Genomic DNA, 18,230 nt, shown 5'->3' with positions numbered 1-18,230 from the left:
GGTGTGAATGTGGAGTTGGGTCCGTGTGTGACCTGCAGGTACACTGAGCTGGTCCGTACCGGGATTGGACCAGGTGTGAATGTGGAGTTGGGTCTGTGTGTGACCTGCAGGTACACTGAGCTGGTCCGTACCGGGATTGGACCGGGTGTGAATGTGGAGTTGGGTCCGTGTGTGACCTGCAGGTACACTGAGCTTGTCCGTACCGGGATTGGACCGGGTGTGAAGGTGGAGTTGGGTCTGTGTGTGACCTGCAGGTACACTGAGCCGGTCCGTACCGGGATTGGACCAGGTGTGAATGTGGAGTTGGGTCTGTGTGTGACCTGCAGTTACACTGAGCCGGACCGTACCGGGATTGGACCGGGTGTGAATGTGGAGTTGGGTCTGTGTGTGACCTGCAGGTACACTGAGCCGGTCCGTACCGGGATTGGACCGGGTGTGAATGTGGAGTTGGGTCTGTGTGTGACCTGCAGGTACACTGAGCTGGTCTGTACCGGGATTGGACCGGGTGTGAATGTGGAGTTGGGTCTGTGTGTGACCTGCAGGTACACTGAGCCGGTCCGTACCGGGATTGGACCGGGTGTGAAGGTGGAGTTGGGTCCGTGTGTGACCTGCAGGTACACTGAGCCGGTCCGTACCGGGATTGGACCGGGTGTGAAGGTGGAGTTGGGTCCGTGTGTGACCTGCAGGTACACTGAGCCGGTCCGTACCGGGATTGGACCAGGTGTGAATGTGGAGTTGGGTCTGTGTGTGACCTGCAGGTACACTGAGCCAGTCCGTACCGGGATTGCACCGGGTGTGAATGTGGAGTTGGGTCTGTGTGTGACCTGCAGGTACACTGAGCTGGTCCGTACCGGGATTGGACCGAGTGTGAATGTGGAGTTGGGTCTGTGTGTGACCTGCAGGTACACTGAGCTGGTCCGTACCGGGATTGCACCGGGTGTGAATGTGGAGTTGGGTCTGTGTGTGACCTGCAGGTACACTGAGCCAGTCCGTACCGGGATTGGACCGGGTGTGAATGTGGAGTTGGGTCTGTGTGTGACCTGCAGGTACACTGAGCCGGTCTGTACCGGGATTGGACCGGGTGTGAATGTGGAGTTGGGTCTGTGTGTGACCTGCAGGTACACTGATCCGGTCCGTACCGGGATTGGACCAGGTGTGAATGTGGAGTTGGGTCTGTGTGTGACCTGCAGGTACACTGAGCCGGTCCGTACCGGGATTGGGCCGAGTGTGAATGTGGAGTTGGGTCTGTGTGTGACCTGCAGGTACACTGAGCTGGTCCGTACCGGGATTGGACCGGGTGTGAATGTGGAGTTGGGTCTGTGTGTGACCTGCAGGTACACTGAGCCGGTCCGTACCGGGATTGGACCAGGTGTGAATGTGGAGTTGGGTCTGTGTGTGACCTGCAGGTACACTGAGCCGGTCCGTACCGGGATTGCACCGGGTGTGAATGTGGAGTTGGGTCTGTGTGTGACCTGCAGGTACACTGAGCTGGTCCGTACCGGGATTGGACCGGGTGTGAATGTGGAGTTGGGTCTGTGTCTGATCTACAGGTACACTGAGCTGGTCCGTCCCGGGATTGCACCGGGTGTGAATGTGGAGTTGGGTCCGTGTGTGACCTGCAGGTACACTGAGCCGGTCCGTACCGGGATTGGGCCGAGTGTGAATGTGGAGTTGGGTCTGTGTGTGACCTGCAGGTACACTGAGCCGGTCCGTACCGGGATTGGCCCAGGTGTGAATGTGGAGTTGGGTCTGTGTGTGCCCTGCAGGTGCACTGAGCCGGTCCGTACCGGGATTGGACCGGGTGTGAATGTGGAGTTGGGTCTGTGTGACCTGCAGGTACACTGAGCTGGTCCGTACCGGGATTGGACCAGGTGTGAATGTGGAGTTGGGTCTGTGTGTGACCTGCAGGTACACTGAGCCGGTCCGTACCGGGATTGGACCAGGTGTGAATGTGGAGTTGGGTCTGTGTGTGACCTGCAGGTACATTGAGCCGGTCTGTACCGGGATTGGACCAGGTGTGAATGTGGAGTTGGGTCTGTGTGTGACCTGCCGGTACACTGAGCCGGTCCGTACCGGGATTGGACCGGGTGTGAATGTGGAGTTGGGTCTGTGTGTGACCTGCAGGTACACTGAGCCGGTTCGTATCGGGATTGGACCAGGTGTGAATGTGGAGTTGGGTCTCTGTGTGACCTGCAGGTACACTGAGCCGGTCCGTACCGGGATTGCACCGGGTGTGAATGTGGAGTTGGGTCTGTGTGTGACCTGCAGGTACACTGAGCCGGTCCGTACCGGGATTGGACCGGGTGTGAATGTGGAGTTGGGTCCGTGTGTGACCGACAGGTACACTGAGCCGGTCCGTACCGGGATTGGACCGGGTGTGAATGTGGAGTTGGGTCTGTGTGTGACCTGCAGGTACACTGAGCTGGTCCGTACCGGGATTGGACCGGGTGTGAATGTGGAGTTGGGTCTGTATGTGACCTACAGGTACACTGAGCCGGTCCGTACCGGGATTGCACCAGGTGTGAATGTGGAGTTGGGTCTGTGTGTGACCTGCAGGTACACTGAGCCGGTCCGTACCGGGATTGGACCGGGTGTGAATGTGGAGTTGGGTCTGTGTGTGACCTGCAGGTACACTGAGCCGGTCCGTACCGGGATTGGACCGGGTGTGAATGTGGAGTTGGGTCTGTGTGTGACCTGCAGCTACACTGAGCCGGTCCGTACCGGGATTGGACCGGGTGTGAATGTGGAGTTGGGTCCGTGTGTGACCTGCAGGTACACTGAGCCGGTCCGTACCGGGATTGGACCGGGTGTGAATGTGGAGTTGGGTCTGTGTGTGACCTGCAGGTACACTGAGCCGGTCCGTACCGGGATTGGACCAGGTGTGAATGTGGAGTTGGGTCTGTGTGTGACCTGCAGGTACACTGAGCCGGGCCGTACCGGGATTGCACCGGGTGTGAATGTGGAGTTGGGTCTGTATGTGACCTGCAGGTACACTGAGCCGGTCCGTACCGGGATTGCACCGGGTGTGAATGTGGAGTTGGGTCTGTGTGTGACCTGCAGCTACACTGAGCCGGTCCGTAGCGGGATTGGACCGGGTGTGAATGTGGAGTTGGGTCTGTGTGTGACCTGCAGGAACACTGAGCCGGTCTGTACCGGGATTGGCCGGGTGTGAATGTGGAGTTGGGTCTGTGTGTGACCTGCAGGTACACTGAGCTGGTCCGTACCGGGATTGGACCGGGTGTGAATGTGGGTTTATGAGATGGGATCAGGCCGCTCCGGGTTTTTTCTCCTGATTGGTGATGGTTCAAGCTCCAGGTGCCGGACTCAGTTTTATATTTTTATTGCAGAGCCTGTGAATCTGGATCCGAACACAGCGAATCCCGAGCTCATCCTGTCTGAGGACCGGACCAGTGTGAGACTCGGAGACAAACGGCAGGAGCTCCCTGACACCCCGGAGAGGTTTGATTCCTGGCCCTGTGTCCTGGGATCGGAGGGATTCACATCAGGAAGACACTACTGGGAGGTGGAGGTGGGGAAGAAGATTTGGTGGTTTGTGGGAGTGGCCCGAGAGTCTGCCGACAGGAAAGGGAGAATCAGTCTGAGACCCGAGGGCGGTCACTGGATTGTGGGGCTCGGACCCCGAAGAGGCACTCTTCCCCTGAAGTCCTCACTGAACCCCCTCACCCCGAGGGTGAAGCCCCGGAAGATCGGGGTATATCTGGACTATGAAGGTGGACAGGTGTCATTTTACAATGCGGACAACATGTCCCATCTCCAAACTTTCACCCACTCTTTCACTGAGAGAATCTTTCCCTTCTTTGATCCGGGATCGAATGACGGCGGGAAAAACTCCGTCCCGCTGACAATCTGCAGGGTTAAAGGTCACTGACAGTAATGGGTCTGTTTCCATCATTTTACCTTCAATTTCAATTTTTCATTCCATTTCCTCCCGGGTGTTTCTGAGTAATAAACATTCCCAGTTGTAACTCAGTTTGTAATCAGTGTTTGACTGGAACCCCAGCAGGGCCGGGATCACTGAATAACCCTCCCACCCTCACCCTGCAACTTATCATCCCCGCCCAACCTGGACTGGAATAGAGTCTCTGCCCCTCCAGAGACCACAGCCTGGAATTCCTGGGGAGATATTACCCGATCAATCTGCGAGGTTAGCAGTCCCGATCCAGAGTGAAGTGTCTGTAACTCAGTCCCGATCCGGAGTGAAGTGTCTGTAACTCAGTCCCGTTCCGGAGTGAAGTGTCTGTAACTCAGTCCCGTTCCGGAGTGAAGGGTCTGTAACTCAGTCCTGACCCGGAGTGCAGTGTCTGTAACTCAGTCCCGATCCGGAGTGAAGTGTCTGTAACTCGGTCCCGATCCGGAGTGAAGTGATTCTAACTCAGTCCCGATCCGGAGTGAAGTGTCTGTAACTCGGTCCCGATCCGGAGTGAAGTGATTCTAACTCAGTCCCGATCCGGAGTGAAGTGTCTGTAACTCAGTCCCGATCCGGAGTGAAGTGATTCTAACTCAGTCCCGATCCAGAATGAAGTGTCTGTAACTCGGTCCTGTTGTATCAGCCCCGTGCTCGCTCCCATGATCATATTCTGGGCAGGGAATTGTTCGGAGGCAGTTTTGAGGGTCAGGTCACCGGGACTCCTGTTTCTGCTCGCAGTGTTTTATATTATTGCTGTAACAGCATTATTCCCCTACTGGGCTAATCTCTACTTTGGGAGCGACACAGAGTGGCCAAGCCCAAGGATGTCAGCCCCAGGGCCCAGCTCCTCCGAGGGATTATTGTCGAGTTTCCATCACTCGATATTAAACAGTTAATGTTTGTGAAGGATTCTTTCAGTAAAATAGATTTTATAAATCTGCTAATGCTACAAATGAACAACACGTTTATCGGTGTTTCCATGTCGCTGGCTTTTTACAGAGTGAATAAACAGATCTGTGGAAACAATGAGGTTGATTTGAGTGGTGTTTTATTCCAGAAATTTGAAGCATTTCTTTGCTCATTTTGTGGCCCCGTTTACTCCGCGTTTTACTGTTTTCAGACTCTTGTCGGCAATCCCGATCTCAGCAATTCTGTGAAGATTCAGGAACATCGGCCTCGAAATTGGTTATGGATAACATTTAATTAACCTGTACCATGTCCTGTGTAATTTCACACGGTACTGTTACACTTATTGAGCCCATTTCTGTTAAACAGGTTAATGACTCCACTCAAACACCTTGTGTTTCTCTGCTAATACCACCAACCAGCCAGAGTCTTTCAATATAACCTGCATTACATTGGAAAGCAGAGTCTTAACATCACTGGGGGGAATGGTGTTTGTACAATATGACAGACGAGGAATACACTTTTCAGTAGATGCTTTATTTTACACTTTAAATGTAAACTCTGATCAGATTTTTTGAGTTTTTTAGCATTGTTTGTACTTTGGGTGTCAGTGGCAAGGCTGACAATTATTGCCCATTCTACAGTAAATTGCCCTTGAGAAGGTGGTGGTGAGCCACCTTCTTGAACCGCTGCAGTCCGTGTGGTGAAGATACTCCCACAGTGCTGTTAGTGAGAGAGTTCCAGGATTTTGACCCAGATATGATGAAGCAACAACAATATACTTCCAAGTCAGGGTGGTGTGTGACTTAGCAGTGAAATCAGGAATCATTTTCCCACATAAAGCGTAATGGAAATGTGGAATACTCTTTCCCAAAAGGCTGTGGGTCAATTAAAATTTTAAAGGCGGAGATCGATAGACTTGTTAGCCAGAGTATGAGAAAGAAAGACTTGCATTTATATACCGCCTTTCACGACCACTGGATGTCTCAAAGCGCTTTACAGCCAATGAAGTACTGTCACTGTTGTAATGTGGGAAATGTGGCAGCTAATTTGCACACAGCAAGGACCCACAAACAGCAATGTGATGATGACCAGATAATCTATTTTTGTTATGTTGGTTGAGGGACAAATATTGGAAAGGACACCAGGGATAACTCCCCTGCTCTTCTTCGAAATAGTGCCATGCGATCTTTTACGTCCACCCGAGAGAGCAGATGGGGCCTTGGTTTAACGTCACATCCGAAAGATGGCACCTTCGACAGTGCAGCACTCCCTCAGCACTGCATTGGAGTATCAGCCTAGCTTTATGTGCTCAAGTCCCTGGAGTGGGACTTGAACCCACAACCTTCTGCCTCAGAGGTGAGTGTGCTCCCAACTGAGCCACAGCTGTCACTGTGGGCTATCAAGGGATATGGAGCCAAGGTGGGTAAATGGAGTTTAGATGTAGATCAACCATAATCTAATTGACTGGCGGAACAGTCTGGAGGGGCTGAATGGCCTCCTACTGTTGCTATATCCGGGGGTTAGCAATTATCATTCTGACTGGTCTCTCGGTACTCGCCAAACACACACAGTTTAAACGGATCCCAGTCATTGTTCCTCAGTTGTTTTCCAAGGTAGTCCATCTGTATCTCATACACCCCATTGTCATCAAGTTGGACATTCTGTAGCTCAATAAAGCCATCTCGGTGGAACTGAAACCAGTGTTTGTAGTAAGGGTGAGTCACATACGGTCTCTCTGGCTGGTCAGAGTTCCAAGCCATGACATTAAGACTGACCGGGATCTGCGTCTAAATGTCACTTCATACTTCTCATCACGACGGTGATTGATTGGAAACCTGATGTCTTCTCCAATGGAGAGATTAGTGAGGAAGTTGAGGGAGGCTGGTATTGCTGCTCTGTATTATGTCCGTGTGTAATGGAGACACGGACTGCAGGAGTTGGTTATAACAGGTCTTTACTGAGTGGAGACAAACTGGAACTACTATGCAAAAGTTACTACACAGGCTTATATACAGGGGTGGTCACTACTGGTACTGCAGTATACAGGGGCTGCAGAATATAGTTCCTTCTGCAAAGTACATACACTACAATTCCTCCCCTTTTAGCTAAACAGTACATAACATTCGATTAATAATTAAATAACATTTACAATTACAGTTGCTAGATACATTAGCTGAAGTTAAGCAATTATAAGTTCAGTCTTTGAGGAGGCTTCCTGATTCTGTCTGGATAACGCCTCTTTGGGGTATCAGGCTCTTCTGGCAAAGTTGATTCGGGATCAACGTCGTTGTTTGGTTCGTCTGCTTCCAATATCACCGATTCTGAGGTAGATGCAATTGGTACTTCGGTTTCATCACCAGGTGTATCGGATCGTGGTGTGGAATTGACGTTTTCCAGTGACTAGAATCTGGTCAGCATGGCGTCTTACAATGCTCTCTCCAACGTCCACGGTATACATTAGAGGTCCTTGCCATGTACAGATCGTTCCTGGCTGCCATTTCTCTGTGCAGTAGTCCCGGGCCAAAACTGGTTGACCTATTTTAAAACTCCTGGTTGGCCTTTCATTCATATTCTGAAACTGCCTGTTCTCCACATCTCTTCTGATGTTTGGCTTAACCAAATCCAAGCGGCATCGTAGTCTTCGATTGAAGAACATCATGGCTGGAGTTTGGTTGGTAACCGCATGTGTCGCATTCCGGTAGGCAAACAAGAAGTTATGCAGCTTGTGTTGTAGGGGTATGTCTTCATTACACATTGCCTTGATAGCCTTCTTGAATGTTTGAACGAACCTCTCAGCCAATCCATTGGTGGCTGGATGATATTGGGTGGATGTGTAATGCTTAACACCATTGTTCTTTAAGAACCTCCAGAACTCTTCAGACACAAACTGTGGTCCATTGTCGGAGCAAATCTGTTCAGGCAGCCCATTTCTGGCGAATATGGTTCGTAAGACTGTGATAGTTTTTTCTGTGGTGGTTGAGGACAATTTTATTACCTCTGGCCACTTTGAATGTGCATCCACCGCAATTAAAAACATCGAGTCCATAAATGGACCAGCAAAATCAATGTGCACCCTTTGCCATGGAGATGAGGGCCACTCCCATGGATGTAGAGGGGCTTGTTGTGGTAAACCACTTTTATCGTTACACTATAGTTATCACTGTTGTATTGTTATCACCGTTATCACTGTTGTATCACGATACGAGGTCGCCTCTTGTCGCGCTGTTATACCTGGGCTGACCACCTCCGACTCCGCCCATGGCTCCACCTACCTGCCCAGGTATAAAGGTAGTCGACTGGCTGGTATTCCTCCTTGTTGGACCCGATCACCCACGAGGGTGGGCTCTGTTATTTAGTCAATAAAAACCTTTAGTTACGTTCCTAACTCGTCGCTTTTTATTGGACGAATTGATAGGTATATCAATTTTATTGACTAAATTTTAAAGATGTCTACTACTGGCCAGCCAGAAGCCCTCCCAGAAGCACAGCCACACCAGCCGGCTTGGCTGCAAGCCCTCAAACCACCGTACCTGGATCTAAACCCACAGGCAGCAAACGCAGCCCTCAACTTCAAACACTGGCTGGACTGCTTCGAATCCTACCTGGAAGAATCCGGCGCCCCGCAGAGATCCAAACTAAGACTTCTGAACGCCCAAGCGAGCCCGAGAGTATACGCACTCATACAGGACACGACTACATACGAGGCCGCTATCAACCTACTGAAACAGCAGTACCGCAGCCCGGTAAATTACATGTACACCAGGCACCTCCTAAGATCCCGCCCGCAACAGCCAGGAGAGTCTGTAGCTGAATTTTTACGGGCGCTAAGAGCACTCGGCAGGAACTGTGACTTTAAAGCGGTGACGGCTGTTGAAAATACGGAGGATAATATCCGCGATGCCTTTGTGAAAGGCCTACGGTCCGACTACTCACGGCAAAGACTGCTTGAAGCTAAAGACCTCGACCTGGACAAAGCTGAAGCCCTCGCTCTCTCCCTGGAGGTGGCCCATCAGGACCAGGAGGCGTTTTCCAGGTACTGCTCGCGACCCTGGGACTCGGGCCCGACCCCTACCGCAATACCCTTCGCAGCGCCGCCCCCGGGACCTACCTCAGCGTCGGCGTCCCGGACCCGACCGGGCCCGCCACCCCCGGTACCGGCTCCGACATCGGGCACCCGCGATCGGGCCGCCGGCTGCTTCTTTTGCGGCCAGGAGAAGCACCCGAGGTCGCGCTGCCCAGCCAGGAACTCTACCTGCGCAACCTGCAGGAAGAAAGGCCACGTCTCTAAGGCCTGCAGCAGCGGATCTTCAGAGGCCAGCAGTGCCTCATGCGAACTGTGGGGGCGGCCATCTTCTTTCACGGCAACTGAGGCCAGTATCCCCACACGTGAGTCATGGGGCGGCCATCTTTGATCAAGGCAACCGACCCCAATAGTGCCTCATGTGAGTTATGGGGGCAGCCATCTTCTCCGCCATTTTGTCCTACCTCGTGGGAGACGCCATTTTACCCACCACGCCCGACTGCCACCGGGCCCCCGGACCTGACGACCGCCTCGCCCGCAGACGACAACGACTCGCTTACCTACACGCTAGCCTCCGTCACTCTGGATCAAGCCCGCCCACACCACCTGTCCAAGTCGATGATGGACATCAAAGTAAACGGCCACGCCACGACCTGCCTGTTCGACAGCGGAAGCACGGAGAGCTTCATCCACCCAGACACGGTGAGCCACTACTCCCTCCCTGTCCTGCCAACGCGCAACCGAATCTCGATGGCATTGAGGTCCCACGCCACGGACATTAGCGGCTACTGTGCTGTGACCTTGTCGGTTAAGGGTACAGAGTATAAAAACTTTAAACTCCTCGTCCTCCCCCAGCTCTGCGCTGCCGTCCTACTAGGGCTGGACTTCCAATCCCACCTCCAAAGTGTAACCCTAGCATACGGTGGACCCCTCCCCCCACTCACAGTCGACAACCAGCGAAGGTTAAACCGCCCACCGCGTAACACCTGCAGCCTATCCACCCTCAAGGTGCCGCCACCTTCCCTGTTCGCTAACCTCACCCCCGACTGCAAACCCGTCGCTACCAAGAGCAGGCGGTACAGCGCTGGGGACAGAGCTTTCATTAGCTCTGAGGTGCAGCGTCTCCTGAAGGAGGGCATCATCGAGGGGAGCAACAGCCCCTGGCGTGCCCAGGTCGTGGTCGTTAAGACCGGCGATAAAAATCGCCTGGTCATCGACTACAGCCAGACCATAAACAGATACACCCAGCTGGACGCATACCCCCTTCCCCGCATATCTGACATGGTCAATCAGATTGCACAATACCGCGTATTCTCGACCATCGACCTTAAGTCGGCCTACCACCAACTCCCTATCCACCCCGAGGACCGCCAGTACACCGCCTTCGAGGCGAATGGGCGCCTATACCACTTCCTTAGGGTCCCCTTCGGTGTCACCAACGGGGTCTCGGTCTTCCAAAGGGAGATGGACCGGATGGTTGACCAGAACGGACTGCAGGCCACATTCCCCTACCTAGATAACGTCACCATCTGCGGCCGCGACCGGCAGGACCACGACGTGAATCTGGAGAAATTCCTCCGTACAGCCCAACGGCTGAACCTCACCTACAATAAGGAGAAATGTGTGTTTAACACCTCGCGCCTTGCCATCCTTGGCTGTGTAGTAGAGAACGGACTCATCGGCCCCGACCCCGAAAGAATGCGCCCCCTCATGGAGCTACCCCTCCCCCACTGCCCTAAGGCACTTAAGAGAACCCTGGGGCTCTTCGCCTACTATGCCCAATGGGTGCCCAATTATGCGGACAAAGCCAGACCCCTCATGAAGTCCACATCCTTCCCCCTTACGGAGGAAGCGTGCGCAGCCTTCTCCCTCATTAAGGGAGACATTGCCAAGGCCACTATGCACGCAGTGGATGAGTCCATCCCCTTCCAAGTCGAGAGCGATGCATCCGACTTCGCCCTAGCCGCCACCCTTAACCAGGAGGGGAGACCGGTGGCCTTCTTCTCAAGGACCCTACAGGGCCCTGAGATCCGACACTCGTCGGTCGAGAAGGAGGCCCAGGCGATTGTGGAGGCGGTACGACGCTGGAGGCACTACCTGGCAGGCAAACGATTTACCCTCCTTACCGACCAACGTTCGGTCGCTTTTATGTTTAATAACAAGCTGAGGGGCAAAATCAAGAATGACAAGATCTTGAGGTGGAGAATCGAGCTCTCCACCTACGATTATGATATCTTGTACCGGCCAGGTAAGCTGAACGAACCCCCCGATGCTCTGTCACGAATTACATGCGCCAGCGCGCAAAGTGATAGACTTCAGACCCTCCACAACGACCTCTGCCACCCCGGGGTCACCAGACTTTACCACTTCATTAAGGCCCGCAACCTGCCCTACTCCATCGAGGAGGTCAGGACCATAACCAGGAACTGCAAGACCTGCGCCGAGTGCAAACCGCACTTCTTTAGGCCGGACAGAGCAAGCCTGATCAAGGCCACCCGCCCCTTCGAGCGCCTGAGCATCGACTTTAAGGGGCCCCTCCCGTCCTCTGACCGTAATGTGTACTTCCTCAACATTGTTGATGAGTACTCCCGTTTCCCCTTTGCCTTCCCCTGCCCAGACATGACCAGTACCACGGTCATTAAATGCCTGAACGACCTCTTCGCCTTGTTCGGGTTCCCAAACTATATACATAGTGACCGGGGCTCCTCTTTCATGAGCGAGGAACTCCGTCAGTTCCTACTAGCGAGAGGTATTGCAGCAAGTAGGACCACCAGCTACAACCCCCAAGGGAACGGCCAGGTGGAAAGAGAGAACGCGACGGTATGGAAGGCCGTCCTCTTAGCCTTAAAGTCTAAGGGCCTCCCAACCTCCCGCTGGCAGGAAGTCCTCCCGACAGCGCTGCACTCCATCCGGTCACTACTTTGCACTGCCGTTAACGCCACCCCCCATGAACAAATGTTTGTTTTCCCCAGGAAGTCGACTACGGGAACCACTCTACCAACCTGGCTGACCTCTCCGGGGCCCGTCTTGCTGCGAAAGCACGTGAGGGCCCATAAAACAGACCCCCTGATCGAAAGGGTGAACCTCCTGCACGCCAACCCCCAGTACGCCTACGTGGCTTACCCAGACGGGCGGGAGGACACTGTCTCCTTACGAGACCTCGCACCCTCGGGCACTCCGGAGACACCACCTTTACCCCCCCCCACCACCCCCCCAATTCCAGCCCAGGTAGACGGCATGCCGGAACCCCACGAGCCTTCGCCGACCACGCAGACACCAGCACTAACACCGGATAATGCAGCACCGCCGCTGCGACGATCGGAGAGGCTTACGAGGCCTCCGGACAGACTGACATACCAGAACTGGTAGTACACTTCACCCCGCCGGACTCAAATCTAAACAAGGGGTGAATGTGGTAAACCACTTTTATCGTTACACTATAGTTATCACTGTTGTATTGTTATCACCGTTATCACTGTTGTATCACGATACGAGGTCGCCTCTTGTCGCGCTGCTATACCTGGGCTGACCACCTCCGACTCCGCCCATGGCTCCACCTACCTGCCCAGGTATAAAGGTAGTCGACTGGCTGGTATTCCTCCTTGTTGGACCCGATCACCCACGAGGGTGGGCTCTGTTATTTAGTCAATAAAAACCTTTAGTTACGTTCCTAACTCGTCGCTTTTTATTGGACGAATTGATAGGTATATCACTTGTGGTGGGGCGTTTTGGACCTTCTGGCATCCTGTAGAGCTCTTGGTCATCTCTTCGATTTCTCTATCGATTCCCGGCCACTACACAAACGCTCTGGCTAAGTTCTTCATTTTTACCCCTCCCAGATGACCCTCATGAAGCTCATTGAGCACTCTATCCTTCAATTTGGGTGGAATTACTACTCTGGATCCACACATCAAGGTTCCTCTGCACACTGACAGCTGTTCTCTTCTCGGCGAGAATGCTGGCAACAGTGGTTCGCCATGTGCTGGCCATCCCTTCACCGTTAAATCATAGACCCAGGAGAGTGTCGGGTCATTTCGTGTTTCCTTTTCTATGTTTGCATTCGTCACAGGGAGACATTCGACTATGGTCGAGTGGAATATCTCCACTGGATCCACTGCAGGTGCTTCTTCCACCGTCGGCAACGGTAGGCGCGACAATCCATCAGCATTCCCATGCTGTTTAGTTCCTTTGTACTCAATGTCATATTGGTGTGCCCCTAGGAAAAGGGACCACCTCTGTAGCCGTTGTGCTGTCATTATCGGGACGCCCTTCTGAAGGTTGAAAATGGAGACAAGAGGTTGATGATCAGTTAGTAGAGTAAATTTCTGACCGTGCAGGTAGTGATTGAACTTCTTCACCCCCCACACCAGGCTGAGGGCCTCTCTGTCAATCTGGGCGTAGTTACTCTCGGCTGAAGTTAACGAGCGTGACGCAAAAGCTATCGGCCTCTCTGAACCATCAAGGAATTTATGTGACAGTACCGCTCCAATGCCGTAGGGAGACGCATCACACGCCAGTCTTATCGGTAGTGATGGGTTGTAGTGAGCCAATACTTCTCTTGAAGTGATTAGGTCTTTACTCTTCTGAAAGGCCCGCTTACATTCATCGCTCCATTTCCATGCTACTCCAGTTTGTAGTAGGGCGTTCAGTGGGTGCAGAATTGTGGACAAATTCGGCAAAAATTTATGGTAGTAATTCACCAATCCGAGGAATGACCTCCGTTGCGACACATTTTCAGGTGCTGGAGCCTTAACTACCGCTTTAATTTTGTCAGGGGACTTATGTAACCCCACTTCATCAATCACGTGGCCACAATACGATATCTGTTTCTTAAAAAACTCGCACTTGGGGTGATTGGCTCGTAGCCCATGTTCTCTTAGTCTAGTGAGCACCTGCTCTAGGTTGGCAAGGTGTTCACTGTCATCTTCACCTGTCACTTGGATGTCGTCCAAGTAACACTGAGTCCCCAGAATCCCTTGCAGGACTTGTTCCATCGCTCTTTGCCATATCGCCGGAGCTGATGCTACTCCGAATACCAGTCGATTATACTGGTAAAGACCTTTGTGAGTGTTTATCGTGAGATACATCCTAGAGGATTCTTCAACCTCCATCTGCAAATATGCTTGTGCTAGGTCAGTTTTTGTAAAACGCTTCCCTCCAGATAGTGAGGCGAAAATATCTTCTATCCTCGGGAGAGGATACTGTACTGTGTGAAGGACTGGGTTCACAGTCACCTTGAAGTCCCCACAGATGCGAACCTTCCTTGGCTCCTCAGACTTATTGTTTAACGTTTTCTTCATGACAGGAACGATGGGTGTCGCCCACTCGCTCCAGTCTACCTTAGATAACACGCCTGCATTCTCCAGATTCTCCAGCTCTGCCTCGACGGCTGGGCGAATTGCATATGGTACCGGTCTTGCTTTGAAAAACTTGGGAATTGCATTCTCTTCTATTTTTATCGAGGCGGCTACGCCTTTAAGAGTTCCCAGTTCTTGTTGAAATACCTCTTTGGCGTTAGCTAAGATTTTTTGACAATCGTCCAGGTGTGACGTTGTCATCCTTTTTACCAGCCACCGTCAGTGCCTGAATGGAGTGCCAGTCTAAACTTATCTTTCTGATCCATTCACGTCCCAATAACGGTGGTCCACCATCTTGCAGTATGTACAGATACAATTTCTGTATTTCCTTGCCGTTGTATTCGACAGGCACCCTTATTTTCCCTCTGGGGTATACTTTTTGCCCCGTATACATCTTCAAGACAATGGATGTCTCTTTCAAGGGTATGTCTGAGAATAACTGCTCGTAGTCTCGTCGATTCATGACGGTCAGGGCTGATCCTGTATCCAATTCCATTTTGACTTGGGACCCTGCTATCGTGAGGGTGACCCAAATGGTTCGGTGATCCTCTTTTGCGATTACGTTGTGAAGTTTGAGACAGCTTAGTCTCTTGTTCCTGGATTCACTATCGCTCATCTGGTCTTCGGAACTACTGTCCGTCATCTTTTGTACTTTCCTGTACTGTTCCTTAGTAGCCTTTTTGTTGTCGTTAGTCTTCTTCCCAGACCTGCAAAGTCTTCTTCCCAGACCTGCAAACTCGTGCAATGTGTCCCATCTTTCCGCATTGCCTGCATATTTTGTCCTTGGACCAGCAGTCCTTCTGATCATGGGTTGTTCTGCCGCAGCGATAATATTTTTCAAATCCCTGTGTCATTTCGTGGGTGCCATATTCCTGTGGCTTTTGCTGTATTTCCACAGCTCCCCTTGCTGCTGCTTCGTACGATACTGCCATGCTGAAAGCCTTATCTAGCGTCAGCTCTTTCTCTGAGAGTAACCTCTTCTGGGTTCCTTCACTCAGGAGTCCACAGACAAATTTGTCCCGTAGGGTATCTGCCAGTCCTGCTCCGAACTGGCAGTGCTTTGATAGCTTGCGTAGTTCCGTAAGGTAATCAGCATTGCTCTCATCTTTATGCTGATTTCTCCTGTGGAATTTAAATCTTTCTGCTATCAGCAGCGGTGTAGGATTTAGGTGTTCCTGTAGGTATCAACAATTTCGTTAAAACTCTTCGCCATCGGTTTGGCTGGAGTAATCAGGTTCCGCAATAGGCCGTACATTCTTGCGCCCATTAAGTGTAGTAGTACCGATGCCTTTTTCTCATCGGCTACTTCGTTTGCCTCGCAATATACGTCGACTCTTTCCACATACGTGGTCCAGTCTTCTATTGCATTATCGAAGGCAGTGATATTGCCAGTCTTCGGCATCTTGGAAATCTAAGATGGCGCCTCCCGCGCTTTGCCTTCTTCCCCGATTTAACAAAATGGCGCCTCCCACGCTTTCCGTCTTCCCCGCTGCTGCTAGCACTGTTGCTGGCGTTTTATGCCTTGATGGCGACGCCCTATGGTCTTCGCGCACTTCCCCCCCGCGCTGCTGCTAACACCGCTCTCCGCGGCAAACTGCAGCTCCTCGCGGCTTTCTGCGCTTCTAATTTCTTTTATTTCCCCGTCGTCGGAGCAACACTGCGGGACAGTTTCCTCCCTCTTCTCGGGTCTGTATGCTGCCCAGCTTCGTAGCACCGGCCGCGCCCTGTGTGCTTCACCCTCTCTCTCTCTCCTCTTCCCGACAACGCTGCTCGGCCCCGTTGAAAAGCCACCCGATCGAGCTCTAGCCCGCCGCAGCCCAGGAAGGATCAGTGTACTACCTGCCACCAGCCCGATTAGCTGGAACACCATCGACAGGATAACCAAGCCCTGCTCTCGACAGCCTCTCCTGCAAATCTTCAACTCCGATGAATCAGAGGCGGTTGCCCACGGTCGACGCCCGTTTCTTATGTTTGTTTTTTTTTCTTTCTTTCTTCCTTCTGGCCTCGACCTCTGACAACTTCGCTTCAGGGATGGATCCATATGAGGTGGTGCAGACTGTAGGTAAGTTCGGATCTGCTCGTCGCCAGTATTATGTCTGTGTGTAATTGAGACACGGACTGCAGGAGTTGGTTATAACAGGTCTTTACTGAGTGGAGACAAACTGGAACTACTATGCAAAAGTTACTACACAGGCTTATATACGGGGTGGTCACTACTGGTACTGCAGTATACAGGGGCTGCAGAATATAGTTCCTTCTGCAAAGTACATACACTACACTCTGCACAGTGTAATACAGTGAAGTGCTGGAATAGAATTTAAGAACATAAGAAATAAGAGCAAGATTAGGCCATAGGGCCCTTCGAGCCTGCTCCGCCATTCAGTAAGATCATGGCTGATCATCGACCTCAACTCTACTTACCTGCACTATCTCCATATCCCTTGCGTCCAAAAATCTATCGATCTCAGCCTTGAATATGCTCAACGACAGAGAATCCACCACCCTCTGGGGTAGAGAATCCCTACAACTCACAACCCTCTGAGTGAAGAAACTCCTCCTCATCTCAGTCTTTTAAATTGTCAACCCCTTATCCTGAATCTATGCCCCCGAGTTCTTAAACTCTCCAGCCTGGGGGAAACAACCTCTCAGCATCTACCCTGTCAATCTCCCTCAGAATCTTGTATGTTTCACTGAGATCACCTTTCATTCCTCTAAACTCCAGAGAATATAGACCCAATCTACTCAATCTCTCCTCACAGGGCAACCCTCTCATCCCAGGGATCAATCTAGTGAGCCTTCGTTGCACCACCTCTATGGTAAGTATATCCTTCCTTAAATAAAGAAACCAAAACTGTGCACAGTGATCCAGGTGTGGTCTCACTCTTGTACTCCAATCCCCTTGCAATAAAGGCCAACATGTCATTTGCCTTCCTAGTTGCTTGCTGTAGCTGCATGCTGACTCTCACAGACCACAGAAGGAGTCATAACAGCACAAAAGGAGGCCATTCGGCCCATCGAGTCGGCAGCAGTTCGGGGGCGGCAGCAGAGAGGAGGTGAGCCCGGTATAAAAACCGGCGCGATGACCGAGGCCCGAGACCAGTTCGGGGGCGGCAGCAGAGAGGAGGTGAGCCCGATATAAAAACCGGCGCGAAGACCGAGGCCCGAGACCAGTTCGGGGGCGGCAGCAGAGAGGAGGTGAGCCCGGTATAAAAACCGGCGCGAAGACCGAGGCCCGAGACCAGTTCGGGGGCGGCAGCAGAGAGGAGGTGAGCCCGGTATAAAAACCGGCGCGAAGACCGAGGCCCGAGACCAGTTCGGGGGCGGCAGCAGAGAGGAGGTGAGCCCGGTATAAAAACCGGCACGAAGACCGAGGCCCGAGACCAGTTCGGGGGCGGCAGCAGAGAGGAGGTGAGCCCGGTATAAAAACCGGCGCGAAGACCGAGGCCCGAGACCAGTTCGGGGGCGGCAGCAGAGAGGAGGTGAGCCCGGTAAAAAAACCGGCGCGAAGACCGAGGCCCGAGACCAGTTCGGGGGCGGCAGCAGAGAGGAGGTGAGGCTTACCAACTCAGCAGCGGGGAGAGAGGTAAAAAGTAATCAGAGTGTGACGTCACCAGGGAGCAGGTAAGTGATTGGTTGGTGAGTATTTCTCTTTTTTAAACTTAAACTCTGTAGTTTATAGTTACTAGGGTCTTTTCTGGTGTAGCAGGGACTGTTGGTAGACTATACAAGCGCCTTAGAGATAACTTTAATTGGTGATAGTAAATTAATTTAAATTAAGTAAAGGGAAGGTCATGCCAGGTGAGCCCAGCCCCGTGATATGCTCCTCTTGCTCTATGTGGGAATTCAGGGACACTGCCGGTGCCCCTGATGACCACGTGTGCCAGAGATGCATCCATCTGCAGCTACTAGCAGACCGCATTGAGGCGCTGGAGCTGCGGGTGGATGGGTTGTTGAGCATTCACGATGCTGAGAGGTTCGTGGATAACACGTTTAGTGAGTTGGTCACACCGCAGGG

General features: G+C 52.3%; 1 protein-coding gene across 1 annotated transcript in view; it reads left to right on the top strand.

Moving 5' to 3' along the window:
- The window catches only part of LOC147096464 (butyrophilin subfamily 1 member A1-like), a 44,814-nt gene extending 39,860 nt beyond the window's left edge, over window positions 1–4,954 (top strand). The window contains exon 9 of the mRNA XM_085975244.1: window positions 3,348–4,954. Coding sequence (XP_085831370.1) covers window positions 3,348–3,889 — 542 coding nt within the window. The 3' untranslated portion in view covers window positions 3,890–4,954. The remainder of the gene's footprint in view (window positions 1–3,347) is intronic.
- Window positions 4,955–18,230: the final 13,276 nt, after the last annotated feature.

This window comes from Somniosus microcephalus, unplaced genomic scaffold (assembly GCF_052327205.1).
Source record: "Somniosus microcephalus isolate GS21.2 unplaced genomic scaffold, FLI_Smic_1.0 unresolved_chr1, whole genome shotgun sequence".
Lineage (NCBI taxonomy): Eukaryota > Metazoa > Chordata > Chondrichthyes > Squaliformes > Somniosidae > Somniosus > Somniosus microcephalus.
The sequence above is the reverse complement of the archived record's forward strand: the minus strand, read 5'-3'. Positions and strand labels throughout refer to the sequence as shown.